The sequence below is a fragment of the Hemitrygon akajei genome, chromosome 6 (genome assembly GCF_048418815.1).
Source record: "Hemitrygon akajei chromosome 6, sHemAka1.3, whole genome shotgun sequence".
NCBI lineage: Eukaryota > Metazoa > Chordata > Chondrichthyes > Myliobatiformes > Dasyatidae > Hemitrygon > Hemitrygon akajei.
In genome coordinates this window covers 151,280,623-151,298,501 of record NC_133129.1, presented here as the reverse complement: position 1 = coordinate 151,298,501, position 17,879 = coordinate 151,280,623, and the positions used below count along the sequence as shown (strand labels likewise).

Below are 17,879 nucleotides of genomic sequence, written 5' to 3'. Positions count from 1 at the left end.
AGATGGAGCAAAGAGTCAGCAGGTGATCCCCTGGACCACTAGACATTGTATTAGACCATTATGTCATCCAAAATTAGTATCTGTTCATTATTATACAAATGACATAACCTCAAATAACTTTTTTGGTGTAGGACACAAAATTTTTCAACTGTCCTGCTAAAAAATATTGCAAGTCAATGTGTTGACAGAGATGTGACTACAGGACAAGGAACATTACCAGATATGCCCCATGGCTCAAGGACCTTTACTCCAAATGGAAGTTGCCTTTCATAAACAGATGGGAGGAACTTACACAAAACAATGAACTAGGGATGGTCCGTGCATACTCAAGACTGACAGTTTCCTTTAAGTAAACATTTTGTTAATTGGGTATGGAGAGAGTAACCATATTCAAAGTTGCTGGATTAGTTAACTGAGGAAATATATAGTGTTAATAAAGCCATTTCATTTTCTATTCTAATACCTGAACAAGTGCATAGAAAATTTTGAAGATTTGTTTTTGAATGAGGACAGAGTGGTCTGAAGGATCTGGGAGAAGTTGGACAAATCGATCTTTCATCATTGGCAAGAAGTGCTGCATAGCTGCCACCAATGGACTGCGCTCATCTGATTTCTTGTACCTGTTAACACACATAATATAATTCAGCATTAAAGGAAAAGCAACACCATAAAAATATCATTATTCAGACATGTGCAATGTGCATTCTCTCATTTAGGGTCAATTTGCCATTTTGAACAGTTTCCCCACATAGACTGTGTCCTGGCTGAGCCTGAGGTTGCAGCAATCTTTACAGCTGCATCCTTTAAATGTCAATGGCATGAATAATAACCACCTACCAAAATGTCATTAGACTATAACACGTTGGAGCAGACTTATGCTAGGCCATTTAGCCCATTCTGCTTGGAAATGTTACTTTGGGAAATGAGGGTTGGAGAAAGTTGAGTACATGGTTGGGAAATATGTTAAGTAGATCTTTTACACACAGATCTAAACTAAATACTATCAGCTGTAATAACCATAGCAAGACCATTCCAAACAAATATATATACTAGAGCTTACTCATAGTTCTTCACTAACTGATGAAGACAGAGAAGGATCCCAAGCCAATAGGCACTGTTGTCAGATTGAAGGTAGAAGCCAATTTTATCAACAACAGCTGGCCACCTGCCAGGATAGTCATGCTTGATTATTTGGTGAATGCATGTTGTGAGTTGTACCCTAAAACAAAAATAGATCAGCATTAATTCAAAATATTTGAGAAAACACAAGCTATTTTCAAGAATAAATTGCATCTAAATTCTATAGCTAAACAAAATATGGAATTCAAAATTAACTGTTTTAGTATTGATAAATCACATTTAAATTCTAAATCCCAATACATTCAAAATAACAAATGTCACAAAAATAGTTACGGCATTTGCCCACTACCCCAAGTACAAATTACACTCAGCTTGGATGCAGTTTTTAAAATCCTTTTTCGTCATTTTATTTTTTCATACTTTTCTCATATCGCTTACAAAAAGTTTATGCCAGTTAAAGTATTTCTTGTGTCCATCTCAAGTAGCCATTCTGCTAAATACTTTTGAAGGGAGTGGGGAAATAGGGCCTTGGCTGGCTGAAAGAGCATGGGACTATGGGTATTAAGCTACTTCCATCAACTTGTCATTCCAACCAACATGCAGTGGAATGAAAATTTCTTGCAATGAAACATGCTTATGGATTTGGATACGGGCAGTAATAGAATAACAAGCCAGTGAAGATAAAAAGAAATCAGGACTTCTGGCCATGACTTCTACAGTAATGCGGGTATGACAATATCAGAAAAAAATGTGGTCAAATCAGGCCCTGACCTCCAGCTACAAGACTTCAACATGTACCATAAAAGCTACTGCCAAAAGATATATGAAGATCCATTATGGACCTTGGAAAGGTAAAAAAGGACTCAAGGAGAGGTGGCTTTGAAGTAATATTTAAGATTGCCACTAGCAAATTCAACTCCATCAGCTTAAAAGTTGCCCACTGTTTCTCTTATACTTTGATAGAAGACATTTTGGTCCAAGCTGAAAAGTACTTCAAACAGTAAGAGCCTAAATCTATCAAGCACTTAGAGAGCATCATAGCAACAATTTACTCTTCCTATTTTTTTTAGCCGCACATATACGAGGGGTAATTGATAAGTTTGTGGCCTAAGGTAGGAGTCAATTTTAGAAAACTTAGCATTTATTTTTCAACATAGTCTCCTCCTACATTTACACACTTAGTCCAGTGGTCGTGGAGCATACAGATCTTGGACCTCCAGAAAGTGTCGTCAGCAAGGGTGATTGATACGTTCGTGGCCTAAGGTAAAAGGAGATGAGTTATACAGCTCTTGTTACATTCACATGCAGTACAACTCCTTCTACCTTAGGCCACAAACTTATCAATCACCCTGATGAGTTATTAACTTCAAACTTTCTGCATAATCACTCAGAGTTGAACTGCACGTGCATGTAATGAGAGCTGTATAATTCATCTCCTTCTACCTTAGGCCATGAACTCCTCAATCACCCCTGCTGGGGACACTTTCTGAAGGTCCAAGATCCGTATGCACCACGCTGGACTAAGTGTGTAAATGTAGGAGGGGACTGTTGAAAAATAAATGTGCTAGGTTTTCTAAAATTGACTCCTACCTTAGGCCACAAACTTATCAATCACCCCTCGTAGTATGGTTACTACAAATAAAGTTTTTTTTAAATTACCAACCTTATCAACTCCGGTGACTGAATTATAGCTTCTATAATATTGTCACGGATGAACTGTTGATCTTCCTCTGGTATTGTAAATGATGGTACATCACTTGAACCAGCTTCACGCTCAGCCCAGAATTGTGTAATTGTATTTTTCAAGTAAATTACACCTGAGAGATTTAATAGATTTGAAATTATATCACATCAGCAACCAATGGTTAATGATTTCTAGTTCTAGAAGTAGAAAAAATGATGTAGAAAAGACTACATATGGTACTAAATATTTGCATTTGCATGTGAATTGATCAAAACCCCACAAACGAACAAGGAATATAAAAATTATGTAAAAAAAGATGACAGAAAGTAAAACTGAATTAAATAATACATCGGTTGGGCTTCACAACCAGTTTCTTCATGCAAACTCATGCAGAATTGAAACACCAGAATATGTTTATGTCTCTGGAGTGGACCCAAATTCAAGATGTAAAACCACAGTTGTAATCTGGTAATTTCAGAAGCAGATCAACATACAGACCCAAAAATCATAATGATTTAAATTATTTGAGTGAATCAGAAATTTCCACATCTTTTACATGTTGCATTTAGTTCTCAGTAACAAATTAAATATCGCTCATTGTTAATCTGCTTATCCAGACCTTTTATCACAATGGCATATTTTTTAAGAATAGGGAAGGCCATATCATCAATCCAAAATACAAATGTGCATTTAATGCAAAGACTGAAGACTAAATCTTCTCACTGTCCTCGATACTTCTGGTGTATTCTAGAAGTTACACCAAGAAATCCACTCACCAATTTAACCCAGCATAGTTTCAAAGCTTCATTTCAAAAGAAACAGCTCTATGATGATAGGCAGTTTCAAATAATTTAAATTTCTTAAACTAATTTTAATAAAGTAAAATAATTAAATACACTTAAATTTCAATTGGATGTATTTAAAAAGTAGCAAAACTGATGAATTAACAGTTTTTGGTTATTTTGAATGTTTATGAATATCCAGACATTTGAAGTCTTTTAACAACTGGCAAGTCTTAGAACATGATTTAACCAGCTGTCAAAGCTTTGCTCAATAGGAACTACCATTTTCAGTAGGAAGATCCTGTTGTGTGCATCATGAGTCTAAAAGAATTTGCAATGCAATTTACTGTATTTAAATACCATTTCAGAAAGGAGCCCTCTATTGGAAATCTGAAACCAGTGCAAACAGGTTCAGCAACTGTATACTAACTTTAGGAGGCTGATAGAAGAATCATTAATGAGCATCGTAGGGTATGAACCAGGAAATACCAGTCAGAACAATTAATTCAATGTCAAATCATAGAAAAAAAGGGAAAGACGGTGGTAAAAAAACAGATGAGAAAGCCAGGATTTTACTCTAATGCTGCAACAGTCATAAAATACTGAAGGAAGGTGACAGCATTTTTGTTATTTTCAAAAGAGTGAATATCACATTAAAAGGTGACTTAACCTGAATTGATATGTCCCAGCTTTCTTGAAAGCTTATCTAGAAATCACACAAGTTCAGCCATGTACTGTGCTCTATGTGTTTCTATCCTAATTCTCTTCACAAAGACGCACTGCAAAGGAAACTCTGGGTAGAAAGGCAGTAGCTTGTGTAGTTTCTGTCAGCTGCTGCTCAATTTTTAAATCACATTTTTCATCTCCCCTTGGCTTACATAAAATTTAGCTACTTGTACTAAAGGTTGGTACTCTGAAAAGCAAACATTAAAACCCACATTGTATTTATAAGGCAAAACAATATGATTTAAACAGGAAAATACCCTTTGTCTTTGCTAACATCAATAAAATCAGACTTTGGTAGGATACTTGGTAGTGTGGAGGAGCAGAGGGATCTGGGGGTACACGTCCACAGATCCCTGAAAGTTGCCTCACAGGTAGATAGGGCAGTTAAGAAAGCTTATGGGGTGTTAGCTTTCATAAGTCGAGGGATAGAGTTTAAGAGTCATGAGGTAATGATGCAGCTCTATAAAACTCTGGTTAGGCCACACTTAGAGTACTGTGTCCAGTTCTGGTTGCCTCAGTATAGGAAGGATATGGAAGCATTGGAAAGGGTACAGAGGAGTTTTACCAGGATGCTGCCTGGTTTAAGACAGTATGCATTATGATCAGAGATGAAGGGAGCTAGGGCTTTACTCTTTGGAGAGGAGGATGAGGAGACATGATAGAGGTACACAAGATATCAAGAGGAATAGACAGAGTGGACAGCCAGCGCATCTTCCCCAGGGCACCACTGCTCAGTACAAGAGGACATGGCTTTAAGGTAAGGGGTGGGAAGTTCAAGGGGGATAAGAGAGGAAGCTTTTTTACTCAAGAGAGTAGTTGGTGCATGGAATGCACTGCCCAAGTCAGTGGTGGAGGCAGATATACTAGTGAAATTTAAGAGACTACTAGATAGGTATATGGAGGAATTTAAGGTGGTGAGTTATATGGGAGGCAGGGTTTAAGGGTCGGCACAACATTGTGGGCCAAAGGGCCTTTACTGTGCTGTACTATGCTATGTTCTATAAAAATGAAAAGGCACTGTACCAATGTTGTCGAGTACAGAAGTGTTTTTTAAATAGCCCACAACATCGATACTGATCTTTATGCAGAGCTGTACTAATCTCAAAATTGAGATTGCTTATGTAAAAGCTAATTTTGAAATAAATGCTCCAAATACTATGAAACAGCCAGATGCCTCTGCAAGCAAATAAAACTTTAAATCGAAGAGCAAAGAATTTGAATAATTTTCAGTAGTTAACTCTTCATTTCTTCTTTAGGGTGTGAAGACTGCTGGCAAGGCCAGCAGTTACTGTCCTTGAAGGTGATGGTAAGCCACCATTTTGAAGCACTAGCCTTCCTAGTGCAAATACACCAATGAATGCTGTTGGGAAGGGAGTTCCAAAAGTTGGATCCATTAAAAAAACCAACATTCTTCAAGTCAAAATGTGTGACTGGAATGGAAACGCTCAGGTGATGGTGTTTCTATATATTGCCAACTTTGTCCTTCTTAGTGTTTTCAAAGTCCCTGGTTAAGTCCAAGAAAATGAATCTCAGGGTTATATATAGCGACATATATGTACTTTGATAATAAGTTTACTTTGAACTTTGAGGTGCTGTTGCAGAAGCACAAATAAGTCTGTAAATGGTACATACTGTCATTCAACTCTGAATGACGACAATCATGATTACTTGGCCTTCAAGACCTTAAAACTGATTATGCTGAATGAATCAGAGGTAAATCACATAAGACATAGGGGCAGAATTTAGCCATTTGGCCATTCAAATCTGCTCCGTCATTCAATCATGACATAATTTTTTAGTCCTCTTCAGCCCCACTGCTCGGCTTTCTCTCTCTAACCTTTGATACTGTGTCCAATCAAGAACCCATCAAGCTCTGCCTTAAATACACCCAATGACCAGGCTTCCACAGCTGCCTGTGTTAACAAATTTACCACCTTCTTGCTGAAGAAATTTCTCCGCAGCTGTTTACAATGGATGCCCCGCTATCCTGAGGTTGTGCCCGCTTGTCCTAGACTCCACCAAGGGAAACATCCTTTCCATATCTACTGTGTCTGGGCGCTTCAACATTTGAAAGGTTTCAATGAGATGCCCCCCCCCCACCCCCCATCCTTCTAAATTCGAGCAAGTACAGACCCTGAGCCAACAAATATTCCTCGCAGGATAATCCTTTCATTCCCGGAATCATCCTTGTGAACCTCCTCTGAACTCTCTCCAAAGCCAGCACATCTTTTCATAAATGAGGAGCCCAGAACTGTTCATAATACTCAAGGTGAGGTCTCACCAGTGCCTTATAAAGCCTCAGCATCATAGCACTGCTCTTGTATTCTAGACCTCTTGAAATGAATGCTAACATTGCAGTTGCCTTCCTCACCACTGACTCAACCTGCAAGTGAACCACATATGCTATGAATTGTTTTTGATTTGTAGCAGCAATACAGAATAAGACATAAAAATTAACATAAGTTCTTGATTTTAACAGTTGAACCTCAGTTGTAAAAGAACAAGAGAATGAAAACAAAAGCAAAGACAAACTATGACATCAACTTTTATACTTGACAAATTCTAATAAGGATATTGACCCGAAATGTTTAACACTTTATTCATAAAGATCTTGTCTGACCCAATCTTTCCAAATATGCTGCCTGACTTGCTGAGTTCCAGCATTTTGTGTTTCTTTTATTTTTGTTTTTGAAGATTTCCTACACCTACAATATTTCTTCTCACCTCCCCCATGTTGCTACTCAAGTTCACTTCTATTAACATATTATTTATTAACACATAATATAACTAAACGAGGATCTGGTTTTCTCAGGTATCACAGGACTGCATCCTCATTCAACGTTCACAATGTAACCCTGGCAGGGTTAAATCCTTTGCAACTGAGAACACTGAAAAAGCTCACCGACTACCATCTATTTGTGCACAGGTTAGTGAATGTTTCACAGCTTGATTTACACATATGCAAACAACCAGTGTTTATTTGCACATTAGCATGCTACGGTACTGACAGAAAAAAAGTGGCCAAACCAATAATGGAGGAGTTGGAAAGAGCTTTTATTATAGGCGTAGATAACAAGAGCAACACACACAAGCAGGCGCATGAACATTGGATACAAGATTACGAATGCAGGAAAACCCACAGATATTCTCAATTTGAAAAAAGCTTCTAAAGTAAGAAAAGCATGGGAACATTGATACTTCGTCAGATTGGTTTGTTTTTAAAGTGTGAGTCAAACACAAGTTGCTCTATGAATGAAGTTGCTTTCTGCAGTAAAATTTAACCTATATCAAGATATATCTCATCAGTACTATTGGTGCTACTTCCTGCACACATGCTGAGCTGGTTGACTTCATTAACTTTGCCTTCAACTTTTACCCCGCCCTCAAATTTACCTGGTCCATTTCCAAATCCTCCCTCCCCTTTCTTGATCTTTCTGTCTCTATCTCTGGACATGGCTTATCTACTGATATCTACTATAAGCCTACAGAATCTCACAGCTACCTGGACTATTCCTCTTCCCACCCTGTCCCTTGCAAAAATGCCACTCCCTTCTTGCAATTCCTTCATCTTCGTCACACCTGCTCCCAGGATGAGGCTTTTCATTCCAGGACAAAGGAGATGTCTTCATTTTTTAAAGGGGCTTCCTTTCCTCCACCATCAACTCTGCTCTCAAACCCATCTCTCCCATTTCATGCACATCTGCTCTCACCCCATCCTCCCGCCACCCCACTAGGGATAGTGTTCCCCTTGTCCTCACCTACTACCCCACTAGCCTCCGGGTCCAACATATAATTCTCTGTAACTTCCACCACCTCCAACGGATCCCACCACCGAACACATCTCCCCCCCCCCCCCACTTCTGCTTTCAGCAGGGATCGCTCCCTACGCAACTCCCTTGTCCATTTGACACCCCCCCATCCTTTCCCACCAATTTCCCTCCCGGCACTTATCCTTGTAAGCAGAACAAGTGCTACACCTGCCCTTACACTTCCTCCCTCACCACCATTCAGGGCCCCAGACAGTCCTTCCAGGTGAGGCGATACTTCACCTGTGAGTCAGCTGGTCTGATATACTGCGTCCGGTGCGGCCTTCTATATATTGGTGAAATCCAACACAGACTGGGAGACTGTTTCACTGAACACCTACGCTCTGTCTGCCAGAGAAAGCAGGATCTCCCAGTGGCCACACATTTTAATTCCACATCCCATTCCGATATGTCTATCCATGGCCTCCTCTACTGTCAAGATGAGGCCACACTCAGGTTGGAGGAACAACATCTTATATTCTGTCTGGTAGCCTCCAACCTGATGGCATGAATATTGATTTCTCTAACTTCCATTAATGCCCCTCCTCCCCTTCTTACCCCATCCCCTATTTATCTATCTATCCTCTCTTCCCCCCCCTCTTTCTTTTCTCTGCCCCTCACAATCACTCCTTGCCTGCTCTCCATCTCCCTCTGGTGCTCCCCTCCCCCTTTCTTTCTCCCTAGGGCTCCAGCTGTGTATCCCTTTTGCCAATCACCTTTCCAGCTCTTAGCTTCATCCCTCCCCCTCTTGTCTTTTCCTATCATTTCTGATCTCCCCCTCCTACTTTCAAATCTCTTCCTATCTCTTCTTTCAGTTAGTCCTGACGAAGGGTCTCGGCCTGAAACATTGACTATACTTCTTCCTATAGATGCTGCCTGGCCCGCTGCGATCCACCAGCGTTTTGTATGTGTTGCTTGAATTTCCAGCATCTGCAGATTTCCTCGTATTTGAGTACTTATTCAGTCTGTCTTTCACATATGCAGTATATTAATACCATTTTATCTTGTGCACAAGAGGTATAACAAACCCACGTGCATGTGCCATTCCATCAGCTGAAACTGAATTTTTTTTTAAAACTCAGAAAACACTTTGGGAACTTTCTCCATTTTAGCTCATCTCCAAGAATGCTCTGGTCAATTTTATCAAAGGTCTTTTGCAGTGTGCCACAGTTTAGATAATCACAATTTCATTCCTGTCTCTTGTACTTTTAGACCTAATTTTGAAACAGAGGATATTGGAGTTACAAAGCACACTTGCATTATGTATAGGCACATCTGTTTGTAGTTTCAAGACAATTATTCTGAATAGACAGTTCAGTGTGGGTAATGATCATAAGAATCACCTTGTGATTTACACATAAAAATTGGCCATTGAAACAAAAGTTCTTTGGATGCCACAATAGTTGACAATTAAGAGAAAGTAAAATGTTTATAACCCTTTTATATTAAAGCAGATAAACTTTCAGATATGGAAGTGAAGCTCCAAAGTAAAACTGCAAATACTGAAAGTAGAAAAAGTGACATCAGCAAAATTCTCCTTCCACAGTAAGTTTATCAATTCTTGCACGAGATCAAAACAGCACTAGATATATTGGATGCAGTCTCAAAAATTATTACACAATTGCAATAAGCTTTTTTTACTTCCATAATGAAACGCCTTCATAACAAAAGCTAAAATACCATTTTCTCTCCCAATTACTTACTGCATCTACAAATTGGCCAACGGTAACTTATTTAAAATACTTAGATGTGCTTATACACACCAACATGTCAATATTTAACAAGAACTGTTTTTTTGTGTCAAAATTATAAACTTATTTTCCACCTGTCACACTGTAAACCACTTGTTAATATAGATTATGAATTGCTGTTGTTCTTTTCACGCTTTGTGGCTCATCGGGCAGCATTTTTACTGTTTTCGTAGCATTTGACTTTTTTTTAAATGATACACAGAGTTGCTAGCTCAATGCTCAGCCCAGTACAGATGGAAACGGTACAAGGGACCAGCCGGACTCGAATTCGGGACCATTCTCCTCAAAGTCCAGTACTGATACCACTATACCAGCCAGCTATAGTTTATGACTAGCTGGGACTTAAACACCAGTTTTTGTTGTCCCACCTGATCACAACCTGCCAACTTAAGAACAAATGGTTTATTTCCCATCTTTAGTATCAGCCCAATAACCAATTCTCAATCTATGTTAGTACCTTTGAATTGGGGAACAGGACAGCCACAGGCATGACCACTTGGACTCTTACAAAACTGTTTCCCGAACCCACCCATTCCTCATGCTAGCAATTGCACCTAGGGTCACAGCTGATCTCAAGTGCAACTTCTTAGTACACATCTGCTAACTAAGATCACAACCTCCATTTCAGGAACACATCCAAACCTACAGTACTGTGCAGAAGTCACAATATGTGAAAAAAATCCATAAAGCAAAAATAACAATGTGAAGTTTCTAATACTAGAGAGCAGTAAACAGTAAAAAAAAACTTTATCAAATTAATATTTAGTGTGAAACCCCCTCCTTTGCCTTTAAAACTGCATCAATTCTCTTAGGTACACTACCATGCCATGCAGTTGTATAAGAAAATTGTCTGGTAGGTTGTTCCAAGCATTTTGGAGAACCTGCCAAAGTACTTCTGCAAACTTTAGCTGTCTCACTTGCTTCTGTCTCTCCAGGTAATCTCAGACAGCCTCGATGATGCTGAGATCAGGGCTCTGTGGAGGCTGCACCAACTGATACAGAACACCTTGTTCTTCTTTCACCAAAGATAGTTCTTCATGACCTTGGCCATGTGTTAGGGGTCACTGTCCTGCTGAACAATGAAATTGGGACCGATGAAATGCCTCCCTGATGGTATTATGTAACAGAGAAGGACCTGCTTGTACTTCTCAGGGTTGAGAATTCCATTAATTCTAGCCAGATCACCAAGTCCATTTGCAGAAATGCAATCCCAAACCTGTAGGGAACGTCTGCCATGCTTCACTGTTGGCTACAGACACTCATTCATGCAGTACTCTCCAGCTCTTCCACAAATGGTCTACTGTTGAGCCAAAAATTTCAAATTTTGACTCATCAGACCAAAGCACTTGCTGCCATTGTTCAACATCCCAGTCCTACTGTACTTGAGCATAGGCGAGTCTCTTGGCTTTGTTTTAATTTTGGAGGAATGGCATTTTAGCAGCAGCTCTTTCACGAAGACTACTTCTGACATGAGCTCTCAGGACGGGGGGGGGGGGGTACTTGGTTTTTAATAGTTTGTGAGTACAGAGCTGATAGCAGTGCAGGATGACTTCTGATTTTGATGTGTCTCTCTGCTGCACTCAAGTTTCTGTAGCCAACCACTGCATTTCTGATCCCCAACATTGCCCATTTCTTTGTGCTTCTTCAGAAGAGCTTAGGCAGCACATCTTGAAATTCCTGTCTGCCGCAAAATTTCTGCTTTGGACTACAACTTGCTGATGCAGGGTGAGCACCTCGTGTCTTGTTGCTAAGCTCACTCTTACCACTGTGTAAGACACACACCAGTCTTCATCAAGGGATCGGCAGTGGAAAGAGTGAGCAATTTCAAGGTCCTGGGTGTCAACATCTGAGAATTTATTCTGGGCCCAGCATATCAATGCAGTTACAAAGTTATCAACAGCAGCTATACTTCATTAGGAGTTGGAGGAGATTTGGTATGTCACTCGCAAATTTCTACAAATGCACCATGGAGAACATTCTAACCAGCTGCATTACCCTCTGGAATTTGGGTGGGGCACTGCACAGGATCAAAATAAGCTGCAAAAAGTTGTGAACTCAGTTCCATTATGAGCTACTAGCCTCCCCATCATTCAGAGCATTTTCAAGGAGTGATGCCTCAAAAAAGGGCCCACATCACCCAGGACATGCCCTCTTCTCATTGCTACCATCAGAGAGGAGGTACAGGAGCACACACGCAACAATTCATGAATAGCTTCTTCCCCTCTGCCTTCATATTTCTGAATGGGTCTTGAAACCATGAACACTACCTCACTATTCCTCCCCTGCCCATTTTGGACTATTTAACTTTTTAATATATATTTATTGTAATTTACAGTTTTAATTATTAAATATTGCAATGTACTGCTGCCACATAACAAATTTCCAACATATGCTGGTGATATTAAACCTGATTTTTATCTTCACTATTAAGTTCAGTTGTCCTTCGCCCAGATTAATTCCTTCCAGTCCAATTTCTGATCCCGTTAGCCAGTTTAATTCATTCAACTCATTATGCCATTTATCATTGGCATCCTGTTTGTTATCTTTGTTTAATCATGCACTGGGCTATATACAGTACTTACAAAGTAGTCATGTTTTTCATTTGGAAAATGGTCACTACTTCCTGAAGTGGAGTAGCATTTGGGATACAACCAAGAACTCTGAGGTTATCCAGTAGCTATACAGAATGGTCCCTTCACTGCCTGCAGCAACCCCACCCCCCAAATGAACTATCCAATTTATGAAAGCTTCTGCAGCTCCCATAGAGACTTCATTGGCCACCTCAGAGCCCACAAACCCCTCACACTCTGAGACTGTCAAAGACTTCAATATGAAAATCTAATGACTGATGATGTATTTCCCCATTTTTGAAAATTCCATTTAAAATGTCATCTGTTAGGAGATTTCTAAACTGCTCCATTAAACCTAGTTCTTAGTGAGAATCAGTGGTCATTTTACAATGGGGAAAAACCAATAAAGTTAGGTTACATGAGCCTGGTCTGATTTGCTGCCTGTGTGCAGTTTCTGTATACACAATATTACATTAATTGCAATAACGCAGGGGACGTAGCACAGTCTAATCAGCAGGTACACTTCTGGCTTCACAGTTCAAGCACCGGCTCTAATATGTGAGTTTAATGATGCCTCTGCACCACTATATGAAACTGGAATGACTTTGTCAAAATGCAGTTCCTAAACAAGGTTTACAGTAACTTTAGTTCTTTACCGATGATTCTAAAATCCCCCCCAAAAAAGTAAATTACGCAAATGACACATTTCACTGTATGTTTTAACATACAGGTGATAAATAAAGTTGAACTTGAATAAAATCAGTAATCCACAAAATACTTCTCACAAATTCTGTCCAAGCTGTACTCTTTTGTCACCAACAGGCAAATGAACTGAAAGACAAAGATCTGGTCATTTTCAACACCCAAACATAGATACATTAAAAACATTTACTTGGGAGTTTTCAACAAGGTTCAGTTCAATAGCAAATAGGAAGAATTTAGTACTGAACACTATAGTTAGTTAGAGATACAACATGGAGTAGGCCCTTCCAGCACAATGAGCCACACCATGTCTGGATTGTGGGAGGAAACTGGAGCAGCTGGAGAAATCCCACATGTTCAAGGGGAAATTGGTCACTATGTATACAAAGTATTTGGGCTTGGTAATCAGGTGTACAAATTTAAACGTGCAACTATTTTTTTTGCCGTCGATGTAGATAATACAGGGAACAAAAGTAGATATGTCTTAATGAGCCTGAAAAATACATTTCCACACTGACAAAAGTAAACTTTAATAGGAAGAATAGCAGCAAGCCACACAATGGCATTTATTTCTACTGTGATGGAATTGGATAAAGCATGGCAGGAAGTGATCAGTTTCAAAGATCAACATGGTCATTTACACAGCTGCTGAATTCAAATCCTAGTTTAAGCAGTCAACTCAAGACTGGAAACTAAACTTGGCTGATTATCAATGCTACAATAGACCATGCCTGTAACTAAAAATGGGCATCAAATTAAGTATTCTCCCCATCTCATTTTAACCTTTAAGGTTCCATAACATTAGGAGAGATTTTCATATTTTTACTTCTGCTTCAGTTTTTTCTAAAGGGGGTATTAAAATGGATTACTGTTGACTGTTCAAAAACTTCAATCAATAAGGAGTACTATCTTTTGGCCTCTCCAAGCATAACAAAATTTAAAATTAAACAAAAATTTAATTAATTGCTCGTACCTCAACAGATTTCCTTATATTAAGAATTTCAGTGCCACCAATTTTTAAAGCATCACATTTAATTTTTTTAATCCAGTCTCAGATTTGAGAGAACAACAATTTCTTACAGAAATTAAAATGAAATCAAAGCACAAGAGGAAGGTTTATTTTGTGAATTTAATGAGTCAACAGTGCATCAGGAACAAGGGTGAATAAAGCAGAAGTGCCTCTGAGTGATTTTGCAAAACTGCCCATGTAGCAACTTTACGACAAACAATTGCCAGTCGTCTGAAAATGATTTCAACAGCAAACAACAATGGAGAGTATTATAAACCATTTGATAAAACTCTTGATATGCATGGTGATCTGGCTTTGGGAGTCCCAGTGACAAGAACAAAAATGGGAATACAATAATGGCTAACACAAAAATTTTAAACAATACAATTCCCTCTTCCTGGTAATATTGTTTTTGTGAAGTTTAACAAATTCATAAAGTCATTTGCTGAAGTGGCAAGTTTTGAAATATGCTTAGCATGATTTCAGAATACCTATGCAGGTCACTTGCAACATTAGCTACCACAATAAAAAGTAGATTTAAATCTTCTTTCTTTGAGGCAGCAATGGATTACATTACTCACGCTGGTGCTCTATTGAAATATGTACAGGAGTTAAGTGAGCCTATTCTGCAATTAGCTCCAAAATAGGTTTAGTACGAAAAGTGATCCCATCAGACATGATGTCTGACTGGTTTTCTTTTACCAAGCTATTGAGTGCCCAGTTGGATAAGACAGACGATTATAAAATTTCTACTAGGCAACACGGCCTCCAGAATAAATTCATTAAACTAAACAATTCCAGCAAAATTTTTGTCTTTCATGTAATCACACATAACGTTACACGTTTGCCCCAGTTTTGCCCATGCTTTTACCCTCCCCTCCCCCCCCACCCACTGGAGCACACCACTAACACAAGGAACATAGTTTTTGAAGGACTTGTACAGCAATGTGAAAGCCAAACGCATTACTACACATTACTGATTGCCAGCAATTTGATAGTTGAGAAAAATTCTTCCAAGTCTTTAGAGTTTATCTTTAAGATAAATTAATTCCAAACCTTTCCCAACTTAATAATTTTTATTTTGGAAAGTATTTACCTCTTCTAAGAATATATTTACAAAAATAGATATTCAGAAGGCAAAAAAACCCCATAAAATTAACAATTGAGTAGCAAAGATTTGAGAATAAAATTATACATATGAAATAAAAATGAGAAAACAAACAAGGAAAACTGGAGACAAATAGAGACTTAAAGTTTCTAAACAATCTATTTGTAAAATGTGATCGTTTAAAAAGTAAAATCTACTCTTGGCACACGTACTTGTTTATCCCAACCTACTTACATTTGGTCCAGTGGGACTGTGTTAACTACCAGGGTGCAATTTAGACACATTCCCCTTTTATTTCTCTGGAAAACTGCAACTTATCTTTTTTGATTCTTTTAGCCATTAATTTACAGTAACCAATTAACCTACTAATATACATTTGGGATATGGGAGAAAACCAGAACATCTGGTCAGAGTGAGAACATGCAAACAGCTTTTTAATAGTATCCAAAACTGAACCCAAGTCCCTGCAGCTATGTGGTTGTAGCATTTACTGTTGCACCTCTAACTTTTAATTGGACTATTGGGCAAAGCAGTTGCCCTACCCAAGAGTGGAAAGAACTGAAGAGAGTTGTGCACACAACTAAGCACATCATGAAAACCAGCCATGGATTTGCCTCAGTAAAACAGCCAACATAACCAAAGACCCAATCCAGCCTAGGCATTCTCTCTTCTGCCCCCCCCCCCCCAATCAAAAGGATACAAAGGCCTGAAAGTGCATACCACCAGCTTCAATCCCACACTGATCTAAGACAATTGAGCAGTCCCCAAGAACAATAAGATGGACTCTTAGCCTCACAACCTACTTCACTATAGCCTTGCATCTTACTGTTTAACTGCACTTCCTCTAAAATTTTAACACTTTATTCAGTTATTGTCTTCCCTTGTACTACCTCAATGCACTGATGTGGTATTTGTATAGGTGGCACGCTAAACAAAGTTTTCACTGTACCTGAGTACATATGACAATAGACCCATTTAATTTAAACATTTCACTCTTACATGTGGAAAATTTCAAATATACAAACTATTTTATGATTCCTAATTATTTTGCTTTTGACCATCACCTGATGCAACATGAAGAACAGATAGAAAATACATAATGAATAAAATGGAATATCCAATTTAGATCTTCTTTGACTCCTGAACTAGTCTTGACCACATACCTGCTTGTCTCACAGGCAAATCCAGTTGATCAGACATTGTGATTTGAAGCAACGTCGATACAAATGTAATGGCTTTGTTTGCCTGTAATAACAAAAAAAACAATGTATTAATAATATACCAACTTAGAGAAGTGCAGGCCAAAGGTTTAAAAAAACAGTAGAGGACTCAATGGTGGAAACACTAGATATAAACAAAGTTCCAACCATTCCTCCAGGAAACCTGATCGTGCTGCAAACCTTCTGTTTTAACCCATCCTGCCAATATGTTGCAATCTTAAAGAACATTAACCTTAATTTTATTAAATAAGCAGCCTCTACAATACCAATGTAATACTTTTCTCTACTTCCTAATCTGTAATCATTTTGCCTCAAGAGAGGCAACTGTCAGCTTTTTATTATACTAGTTTCTTCTCCAGATCAAGATCAATAATCCTTAACTCACTTCAGAATCAGATCAACTGTCACTGACACAAGAGCAAAAGACATAGGAGCATAATTAGGTCATTTGGCCCATCAAGTCTATTCCACCATTCAATCATAGCTGATCCTCCCGCCACCCCTCAACCCCATTCCCTGGCTTTCTTCCTGTAACTTTTGATACTGCATCCAATCAAGAATCCATTAAGCTCTGCCTTAAATACACCCAACGACCTGACCTCCACAGCACTGTTTTGAATGGACGCCCCTCTATCCTGAGGCTGAGCACTCTTGTCCTAAACTCACCCACTATAGGAAACATCCTCTCCACATCTACAATGTCTAGGCCTTTCAACATTCAAAAGGTTTCAATGAGATCCCTCCTCATCCTTCTAAATTCCAGCGAGTACAAACCCAGAGCTATCAAATGTTCCTCGTATGATAACCCTTTCATTTCCAGAATCATCTTTGTGAAGCTCCTCTAAGCCCTCTCCAATGCCAACACATGTTTTCTTAGACGAGGAGCCCAGACTGTTCACAATACTCAAGCTGAGCCCTCATCAGTGCCTTATTAAGCCTCAGCATCACATCCCTGCTCTCGTATTCTAGACCTCTTGAAATAAATGTTAACACTGACTCAAACTGCAAGTTAACCACATATGCCATGAATTGTTTTTGATTTGTAACAGCAGTACAGCACAATACATAAAAAAATACAAGTTACAAAATACAGTGCAAAAGACTGTCACCCCCAACATTAACTAAAACAAATCTTAAAGTGGACTATGAAAGTACTGAAAAAATGTAACAATTCACCTGCCAGTCAAGTTTTGATTCTTCTTACTGGATTGATCTGCTCTTGCATAAAATATTAAAAACCAAATTATTCTGCCTTATGAAATTACTGATTAAGGCTACAACTACTAGATGTGTTAAACAGTGAGTAGCAATTAATTAAGAGGTTGACAGTGGAGGATTAAGAAATTATTTGAATTATTATTCAAATTATTCATTTTCAAACCCATCAGATGGGCACAATTTCTAACAGGAATGGAAGGAATAAGGTTTACATTGCAATCAT

General features: G+C 38.7%; 1 protein-coding gene across 1 annotated transcript in view; it reads right to left on the bottom strand.

The window, feature by feature from the left end:
* ipo7 (importin 7) overlaps window positions 1–17,879 on the bottom strand; it is a 53,542-nt gene that overhangs the window by 33,288 nt on the left and 2,375 nt on the right. Inside the window, exons 2-5 of the mRNA XM_073049571.1 lie at window positions 16,382–16,463; window positions 2,744–2,897; window positions 1,061–1,219; window positions 464–620 (exon numbers count right to left, since the gene is read on the bottom strand). Of these exons, the coding sequence (XP_072905672.1) occupies window positions 464–620; window positions 1,061–1,219; window positions 2,744–2,897; window positions 16,382–16,463 (552 nt within the window). The remainder of the gene's footprint in view (window positions 1–463; window positions 621–1,060; window positions 1,220–2,743; window positions 2,898–16,381; window positions 16,464–17,879) is intronic.